The 10,424-nt window shown below is 43.0% G+C and overlaps 1 protein-coding gene across 1 annotated transcript in view; it reads right to left on the minus strand.

The window, feature by feature from the left end:
- The window catches only part of FBXL17 (F-box and leucine rich repeat protein 17), a gene marked incomplete at its 5' end in the record, with an annotated part of 605,411 nt that extends 594,989 nt beyond the window's left edge, over positions 1-10,422 (minus strand). The window contains one exon of the mRNA XM_019518219.1: positions 10,339-10,422. Coding sequence (XP_019373764.1) covers positions 10,339-10,422 — 84 coding nt within the window. The remainder of the gene's footprint in view (positions 1-10,338) is intronic.
- Between the last annotated feature and the right edge of the window lie 2 nt (positions 10,423-10,424).

Here is a 10,424-nt window from a genome sequence, read left to right on the forward strand (position 1 = left end):
CAAACCATCCTATAAAAATCATTGTCTAACCTATTACTACAACTTCACTGGCAAATCTGACACAACCATAAGACATAAGACCCTAACTTGCCACAGGAAAAGCAAGAGGATCACAGCAGCCAACATCCTACTGCTGCAAACATTACATCCAGGAGTTTTTAAAATGGGTTGGAGAGATCCAAGGAAAAGGACCACACCCCTGGCTACAGCAGAACATAAAAAACTCCACAGTCCTTACCAATCTGATCATGGAGTAAAATATCTTCCTCACCCCAAATGTGGCAATCAGTGTGACCCTAAACAGAGGGGCAAGACCCTCTACCCAGGAACCCCTGGGTTTAAGTCCCAATAGGAGTACTGTCACACCCTGGTCCAAATCCCCAACCCTGGTAGCAGCCCACACCCAATGCTTCTGAGGAACACTACCACCTCCTAACATGTGTTAACAATAAAAGAGGGAAAAATTCCTTCCCAGCCCCCTATGGCAACGCCCAGTACCATGGAAAATACCATGAGCATAGCACAGACACAACTACTCCTGGTTCATCCCTGTCCAATGCTTATCCAACCTCCTCTTGAACACCTCCAATGACGGAGGTTCCACAACTTCCCTAAACAGTCCATTTCACTGCCTCTCTGTTCTAACAGAGACGTTTATTCCTGATATTCAATCTAAACCTACTTTGCTACAACTTCAAGCCATTTGTCCACATTCTGCTCTCTCCAGTAAAAAAGGTGTTTTCCCTCATCTTTATGGCAGCCCGTCAGATATCTGAAGGCTGCTATCATGCTGAAGACTCGCACTGAGTCTGCAATCCACCAGGAGTCCCAGATCCTTCTCTGCAGTGCTGCCATCCAAGCAGGTGTCACCCATTTTGAATGCATTTTTGATTACTCTTCCTGAAGTGTCGCACCCTGCAACAGCCAGCATTCAGCTTCATCCTCTTAGCTCCACAGTCCAGCTTCCCAATCTGTCAAGATCCCTCTGAATTAAACTCCTGTCTTCCAGCACATTGGCAATCTTTCCCGGTTTTGTGCCTTCTGTAGATTTATTCAAGAAGCCCTCTGTTCTAACATCTAAATCTTTAACAAACACATAAAACAGTACAGGGCCCAGGACTGACCCCTATGGGACTCCAAAGGAAACCTCTTGCCAATCTGACTTGGATCAATGTATAACTACTCTGTGCTTGTGGCTACTGAGTGAGTTGTTCATCCACCTTGCAGTATTCTTGTCCAGCACACATTTCTCCAATTTGTTTGTGAGAATGTCACGTGAGACCTAATCAAAAGCCTTGCTGAAATGCAGATACACTGTAGCCACAGCATTTCCTTTCACCCATCAAAGTAGTTACTTAGTCAAAAAGGGAGATCAAGTTCGTTTGGCATGATTTGTTCTTAAAAAATCCATGTCAGCTGCTTATAATCAGCCTTTCTTCCTCCAGCTACTTGCAAATGTACTTCTTTCAGATGTTCCAGGAACTTCCCAGGTACTGAGGTACAGCTAACCTGTCCGTAGTTTTCCAGGGGCTCCTTTTTGCCTTTTTTTAAAGAGGGGCACTGTTGGCCCTTTCTAGTCTCTGGTACCTGGCCTTTCTGCCATGACTTCATGAATATAATTGCCAAAGGCTCCAAGATCTCTTCTGGCAATTCCTTCAGTATCCTAAGATAAAGTTCATCAGGCCCTGCTGATTTGAATCCATTCAGACCCATCAAAACTCTCTATCACATTCCTCAGCTTGTCCCCTTCCTTATCCAATGATTGCCTAGCTGCAGCTTAATTTTTTTGTGAAGGCTGAGGCAAAGTAGCTATTGAATAGCACTGCCTTCTTTGCATCTTCCTCCACATACATTAGGAACTGGCTTGACATTTTGTGCTTAGTTGTACTATTCTTCCAGCAAATGTCTGGAAAACTGAAGTCACTCATAAGGACTCTCTCATAACTTTTGTATAATTTTGCCTAGTTGTAGAGATGTGGAAACTGATCAGAAACAGACTCTCAAAACAGTCACAGTCAAAGGCATCTGGCACTCTTTGACAAAGTTCATGTAAGCAGCATGTTCATTGTCATGCTCCTTCTTCCATCCACAGATTGATTTCAGTAGCTGAAGATCAAAACTCAGCAAAGGCACCTGATGAGTCAAAAATATGAACAGCACTAAAAAAACGTAGCAGCTAGTTGTTTAAAATGCAGTGGTAGTGACTAATCATACTGGTAGTACTGATTCGACTTTGCAGATATTGTCTGGAACAGTTCTTGTCTCCACTGATTTTCACACTGACAATTTGAAAGTTCCTGTGATGCCATGTCTTCGACCCAATTTATCAAATCCATCAGCTTGTTGTGCACTTGATGGATCAAAGCCTGCTGATTTTCAAACCACATCAGAAGGTTCATTAACTGGATAATTTTCAGTCACAAACTTGGTCTTCAACGTTGCCCTGTCTTAAGAGATTACATAGTTTAAGCATGCACTTTGTGCTGGGTGATTTCAAGCTCCTTGAGCACAAACTCCTTGTAGTACTTCATATTCTCTGTGTGGTAACAAACTTTATTAAAACAGGAATTTCGCCTTGTAAGCACCAGCACTGATAAAAGTGACAGAGTCATGTGTAGTATGTGTCTGATTGGCAATGGACTGCCTATATCAAAACTTATGGCCTGGACAATGTATGAATGCTTTTTAAAGAGAAAACCAGGCTATCCACATCAGGAAAACATATGCCTCAGATGTCACTTACTAAAGAAAGGATGTGTGCATTACAGAAGATATGAATTGCATTGGGCATCATTCCATGAAGCACATCAGAGAAAGTTTTCCACATGTACATTGCATTATCAGACAGAAATGCTGAGATCCTGTTAAATTCCAAACCATACTTTACAACAGCCTTCACTACAGCTTGTGCCACAGTAGAAAAATTGACAGTCACAAGGTGAACTGGCTCTCTTTGAAACACAGGCAGGTTGCAGTCTGTCCAGCACCCAGGTACAAATAAAATGTGCAGAACAGTTATCTTGGGCATCTGTTGCTTCATCTGCTACAAATCAAGACTGATTCAAATCCTGCCAATGCGGATTTTGTAGACTGAACATGTGAAGCAATTACTTCTTGTAGATAATCTCAGCGAAGTTTGCTTGCACATGGGAAACTGTCAGCATCTGGCACGTGTTTGTTCAAGTAGTGCCTTACTTTAAGGTTAACAATTTTCTCCAGAGGAATGTTGGCAGCCATGAATGCCTCCACTAGCACAAATGTAGCATCTCAAATGGCTTTCAGTGGTTCTTCAGTGGATGTCTTTTCACTCATCATCTTCACACTGCAAAACTGTTGCAGCATTCATCTGGCTTCTTAAAAGATGGCGCCAAAACCCCTTCGCTCTCCTGATGGTGCCTTCACTGGGTCTATCTATGTCACTAGCTCAGCTTCTCAGTAGCTCTCTCTCAAACTGCATGCTCTTTCCACAGAAGTCATGAAACCACAACTTAAGTAGGTTCTCAGTCATAAGAGGTATCCCACTGCGTCTTTGTGATACCAATCAGATTGTGGCTCCTTTCACATGTTGTGACTTCCAGTTTATCTTGTTTGTTCCCCATAGTTTTTGCATCTGTATAAACATACTGGACTTATTTTGCCTTCCAATCTACTCATTTCTCTACTGCATCACTTGTTGCTGTCCTGTGGCTCTTTGGACCTTTCCCAGAGTTGAACTGCTGCTTCCAGTCCTTTCACCTCTGGATTGCTTGCTTAGCTGCTTGGAGGCTCCTGATCACTATCCCCTGTGGAACCTAGTATACAGCCCTGCTTACTAGGTTGGCCGGATGATGCCCAAAAATGCTCCTTCCAGTTCTGCTTACATGGCTCCCATCTCTTGACAGCAGCCCTTCTTCCCAGAATATCCACCCATTATGTCATGGTCACCCCTGTGGCCCAGTACTTGCTACAATAAGCTCTGGAAGTCTTGCTGTAACATCCTGAATACAGGCTCCAGAGAAACAGCACACTTCCCAGGACCCCAAATCCAGACGACAAATTTGTACTTTTGTCTCCTGCAGAATAGTGTCTCCAAACACCACCGTTCTTCTCTTCATTCTTGGTGCTGGGGGTCTTAGATTCCCAGTTTCTGGGGCCCTGCACTTCCTGCCTCTACACTAATGAGTCCTTGGCTGCATATATCCTCACCTCTATCTTCACCTCAGCTGTTCTACTGCAGAGTTCTTAAAAGCAGTTTCTGACTTCAGTCTGTTCCTCTTGAATTCTAGAGACCCTCCTTTTTCCAGTGGTCACACGCTGTCACTTCTCTTCTTTTACCTTTAGCCTCTCCAGTGCCAGCTTCTCATGACTCCTATTCAAGAAGTCCTCATTTTCCTCCATAGCCTGCAGCATGGATACCTATGCTTCCAACCTTTCAATCTTTCAGATTGAATATAACTACTAAGCGTAAACTGGTGTCAGAATCTACAGAATCTACCTCTTTAAATGTGTGTGCATGCATCTGTGTGTTTCTAGAACCTGTTAATCTTCCAAGTATGACTAGACTTACTATAAGCCAATGCACTAGTATTCCAGCATTGGATACCAGACCCCTTGAACTAACAGGTTTCACTTCTTCACATTCAATTAATCTCATCATATTTGATTGATTTTTTTTCACAAATGCTCATACTGATACTAAAAATAAATGATGAAAATTCAAAACACCAGCATTAACTAAGTATGCATTTAGTATTAAGACTGTAGAAACTCAGAGATGGAGAAAGACCTCACAGTGTCATCCTCTCCCTGCTCTGCGGCAAGATCAAGCCACATAAGCCATCCCCAAAAGGTGTTATCTAATGCCCTGTTACAGTTCTTAAGTATCCTTACAGTCAGAATTTTTCTTCCCCGATATTCTAACCTACATCCCCCTTGCTCCAAATTCAGTGATTACTTAAGGGAATTAAAAAATTGTTGATCACCACCCATAAAGACCTCACTCACTTTTCCTAAGCTAAAAAAAAAACTCAGTTCCTTCAATCTTTCCTCAGAGGTCATGTTTTGAAAACTGTTTTTTTGTTTGGTGTTTATTATTATTATTCTCTCCAACTTGTCTGAATCCCACAATCGGATTCACCATCTTGCAACAGTGTCATGTTGTAAACTCATTCAGTTGGTGAACCACTAAAACCCCCAGATCCTTTTCCTGAAGAGCTGCTGCCTAGCCACTTAGAATGTGTGCATTTTAATTTTCTTTGTCAGTGTAGTAATTTGCTTTGTAGTTTTTGGTGTAGTACATACTTTTATTGAATTTAGTAATGCTGATTTCAGACTGTTTCTCCAATTCATCAATAACATTTTGAATTCTAATCTTATCTGCCTGCAACCCCTTCCAGCTTAATGTCATGCACAAATTGTGTAAAAGTAATCTCTACTCTACCACACAAGTCGTTAGTAAGTAGCAAATTGTAGCAACCCAGGGTAGGCCCCTGTAGAACCTATTCACAAGTCATACCAATTAGATAATGTACTACTGACAACCGCTCTAACTTCAGTTTACCATCCACTTCATTGTAATTTCATCCAGACCACCTTCCCCTAGTTTAAGGGAATGCTGTATGGGAATGTCAAAAGCATTACTAAAATAAAGCTGTGTACACATGTTCAAAAAACTTGGGTGAATTCTCCCAGGTTTGTTCTCCTGGTAGAAACACTTACCCATAGATGCCTGAACAGATATTCGAATGTTGATCCCTTGAAAGGCAAAGAGCTTAAAGTGTTGACGCTGAGCACCCAGAGGGCCCTTGTGCACACATATCAGCATGCTCTGCAAGCTCCTTCAGTCTGCCTAGTGACAGGTGCACAAAGCAGCCTGGTCTGGCTGACCCAGATTTGCCTGCATCTCCCTGCATCATAACGTAGGGCACTGTGAAGGGGGCATGCTCTGTTCCCTGCTCAGCTGGAGCAGCAGAATCCAGCAAGCAACATATTGTCTCTGGAGGGAGAGACAGCAAAGCACCCTGGGATGCTGCAAGGCTGTACTTTGGCCTCTCCGAAAAGAATGTGTAGACATGCAGACATTCACCCTCCCAGGAACAACTTTCCTGGGAGTAATTTAATCCTGGTTGTTCCCAAATTATTTTTCTCCTAGAGTGGCCATTTTGATCTGGGCCAAAAATCCTAAACACCTGTACACTCATGGTTTCTGCTTGGATAACAACGACAACACTCTCAAAAGACATGTAATGTCTGTATATGGCCTCAAGATATACCACATCTACTACTTCTACCAATGATTGGTTGCCTCATCAAAGAAGGAAATGAGAGTGATTTGGCATGATTTGTTTTTGGCAAATGCATGCTGGCTGTTTCTTCTTACTTTGTTATCCTCTATGGTCCTTAACAGTTTGTTCTCATATTTTTCAAGACAACAATATTAGGGTGACTAATCTAGAACAGGGGTCAGCACGCTTTGAGCAGAAGTCAGCTGAATAAACAGAGATTTAAGGCAGGCCATTGCATCCTACCAAATGCTACCAATTCCCCACCACCAAATGCTGCTAATAGGTTTCTCATCCACTCACCACCAATGCCCTTACCCAACTGCCAAACACTGCCAAATAACCCAACCACAAAATCAGTGCCACTACCCTAACTCCACAGACTGGTACAATCCCTTTGCAAGTCAAAAACTATTGACTCCCCAGAGCAGAATTCCCCAGGTTTTCTTTTCTCCCTTTTTACATATAGATACCTACGTTTGGCACTCTCAAGTCCTCCATAACCACAGAGCCTCCACAGAACTGATATACCTAACTTTAACAATTAAAGTGGGCAAGTTAATAACACTATGCCTTGGTTTGTCCTCCATCCTACAAAGCAATTAACTACCTTACTGCATAATAAAAAACAGAATAGTTGAATGTAGTTCCAACTATCAAGAGCTTTTCAGGAAAGCCCTCTTCTCATAAGTTTAAGCGCATATAACTATGTTTCCTACAAAAAAGGATATTCGTTTCAATTCTGACATGGTCCCTTTTCCCTTCTTTTGCAACTTGTCATAATTAAAATAGCAAGCTCTTTGGAGCAGGGACTGTCTTCATATCCATTTAGAGCATCCAGCCCATAGAGCCATGTCATCCAGCCCACGGGGCCAAGGAATTTGGTGACAAGGAAATGATGGCAATTAACACTGCTACCTCTCTCCTAATGCCAAATTTCCAAACCCTGCAGATACGTTGGGGATGCCAGATGACACCTGGCCCCAACCACACGTTGGATCAGGTCAGCTGACCAGATCTACATCTAGATTGATCCCGCACCACTTACCTGGCCCCCAGAACCTGAAATGTTGAATGTCATAGCTGTAGAGCTTAAAACACCATAAGTCTAACTGAGGCTTGTGGGCACTGTTATGATAGCTAATACCAACAAGACTGGTCAGAAATCTGAAGTTCAAAAAAAATTTCAAACTGAAGTAGAAGGGGATGTAAGCAACCAAACAAAAGTACAAGTTTAGTTAAGGATTTCAGATAAAAAAAGGGCTTTTACAAATATATAATATAAAGGGAAATTATACTAGAAAAATAGCAAGTAATAAAAAGTCAGGAGAAGCATGAACTTGGCTCCAGAGATTTTTAATCAAACCTTTCTATATAAAAGAAGAAAAAGAGAGAAATTCAAACTATTAGGGAGTGGCAAAGCTATCTACTCTAGATGAACACAGAAGAAAACATTGGAAGAACTGTGAACATAAACAAAATAAGCCCAACTGGTGTGGGTGTGGATGTGTAAACACTACTGGACATACTAAGCTGCTATTTTTGAAAAGTTCTGTGGAACTGGGGAAGTATTAGAAGATCAGATAAAAGAAACTGTACCAGTGATCTTCAAAAAAAAGACGACGACCCCGGAAATTACCGTCAGTTCAGTCTAACTTCAGTTCCTAGCATGTTCAATTCTGCAACAAATATTGTAGAAAAAAACTGAATTCCCCTAAAAAATAAACTGAAAAAACCAAGAACACTAGCTTATAAACAATCAATACAGCCATACAGATTCAATTGTTCTGACAGAAGTACAAAGTAAGGCTACTTGAGGGCAAACATTTGAACTAACCTGCTTTAATGAGACCTCTCACACACCCTAAAAACATATTTAAGTACTTTCCAGACCAGGGCTTAAATGGAGAAGATACATAAAGTACATTATATATATTATCATATGTATACAGTATATCACAAAATCTGAAATAACTGGCTTAGATGCGTTTTCAGTACACATAAGGAACTTAAAAGGCTAAACAAACAATACATTATATCAGGACTGTCTATGAAACTATGAAATTTCTGAGTGGCCAGCTGCACTGCCCTGTGACTGCCTCCCATTGCCTCCCCTGTCACCAAGGGGGCAACAAGAAACAGAAACTGGAAGAGGGAGAGAACCCAGAGACCCCAGTAACCCTGAGGTGTGGTTTCGATGGCAGCAGCAGCAGGGGAAAACATGAGAAGCATAGGATGCAAGAATGGGAGTTCATGGGTCACAAATTGGACAGCCCTGTGTTAAACTATAGAAAATATCACAATGGTTGGATGCAGTCATATTTTATTCAACTTTATAAGCAACAGGGAAAGTAAGGAAACACCCAATAACAGCATTCACAGGCTTAAATTAAACAAGAAAGCACCGTAAAAACAAGAAAGGACATAGAACATGGAAAGAAAGAACACTAGGAGAATGTGGTTTTGAAACAAAAAAACCTCAATCTCATGAAGAAAAATAACATAAATATTCAGACTGAGAAAGAAAGGAAAAGTAATCAAGCTGAAGAGGACCAAGACATTGACACCAAAAGAGAGGAGCTTGCAAAGTGTCAACCACAGCTATATACACACAGGGCAACATGTAAGCACTGTGGAAGGAGGTAGTTGTCACATTTGGTACAGCTACAGCATCACATCTCCCTTCATCAGAAATTAGATAAACTGAAAAAGAGGGTAACTAGAGAAAATGCAGAACAGAATAGAAGAGTTTGATTTCTCAGGAAAGAGTCAATACATCAAACCTGGCTAAGAAACAGCTAGTTGGGAGAGACATAATACCAGAAAATTGTAAACACTGACAGATTCATGGTTAAAGATGGTTAACAGAACAAAAACTAGGACTATAAGAAAGCTATAGGTCAAATATCAAAATAACAAAATCTATGACAACAGAAGCCCACAGTTTTGCCATACTACACACACGGGACTTTACAATTAAAGACGTTGTAAATTCTGTACTTCAGTTGCCTAAATATAGCTAACCAAACTCATTTAAAAAACAAAACAGTATTTCCTTTTCGACCAAATTATCCCTTCATTCAAAAACCTGGTCGCTCCAGCAGTCCACTTAACTCTCCCATTAGTGCTTATCTACTTCTCTCATTCCCAGAGCACCAACAAACCACTACTTGTCAACCAGACCAACAAGCAAAGGGGGCAAGTGAGCGCATGGGATGGAGACAACTGCCAAAGACACAAGTTAAATTTTTCATTTGTCTGCTAGGGACTTGCAAGGGGGAGAGAAGAGACATTCCTAAAGAAAGTCTTGGAACTAAACACTCCACCTAGCGTGGTGGGCTGCTTATTTCTCATCATAAGCATGGAGCCAAGAAGAAGGGTTCAACCAAGTTGTGGCTTTTGATGTACCATACTGTGACACAGGCCAAAGCCACTAGGGGGCATATCACAGATTGCTTAGGACAACAAATCAAAACTGGGATGGGAGTGAGAATCATGCACTCAAAACAAGCGTACCTAAGCGGGACACAGAGCAGAGCACCCCAGACAGCACCTGCTGGCCCTCAAATGAATCCAAGGAGCCAGCAGACACTGCCCAGTGAACTCTGCCCAGGGGCGTGAACAGGTGAGCCAGGAAAGCGGCCCCGCAGCCCCCAACAAAATCAGGATGTACTTGTTTTTCCCTAATTCCCCACCCAGCCCATCACCCCTCCACCCCCACACCCTCCACACCTCCGCCTGCCTGGGTCCCCCGCAGGGCCCAAGGGGAGGGGAAGATAAGACCAGACAGAAGAGAGATGGCAAAGGCAGGTGGCCGGCCATTTCCATACAGCCCAACATACCCCATGGGGGCACGAGCTGCCCTCACCCAACAATTCGGCAGGACATCCCAGCGGGTGCTGGCACTCTAGCAGGCTGGGCGCTTGGGCCCCAAAACCTAACTTGGCCACCAGGCCTGAGGGGCTGGCAGCCAGAGGGCTAGGGGGGCTGGCAGCCAGAGGGGCAGGCACCAAGCCCCCAACAGCTCCTGCGCGCAGAATACCCCCTGGCCGGCGCGGCCGCAGGCCCTGGCACACACCTTGAGGAGGATGGAGGGCGGCAGTTGGTTGATGTTGGGCGGCGGGGCCGGCGGCTCCCGGCAGGCGTCGCCGGGGGGCTCGGTGG

Source organism: Gavialis gangeticus, unplaced genomic scaffold (assembly GCF_001723915.1).
Source record: "Gavialis gangeticus isolate Ggan-Ray unplaced genomic scaffold, GavGan_comp1, whole genome shotgun sequence".
NCBI classification, from domain to species: Eukaryota; Metazoa; Chordata; order Crocodylia; family Gavialidae; genus Gavialis; species Gavialis gangeticus.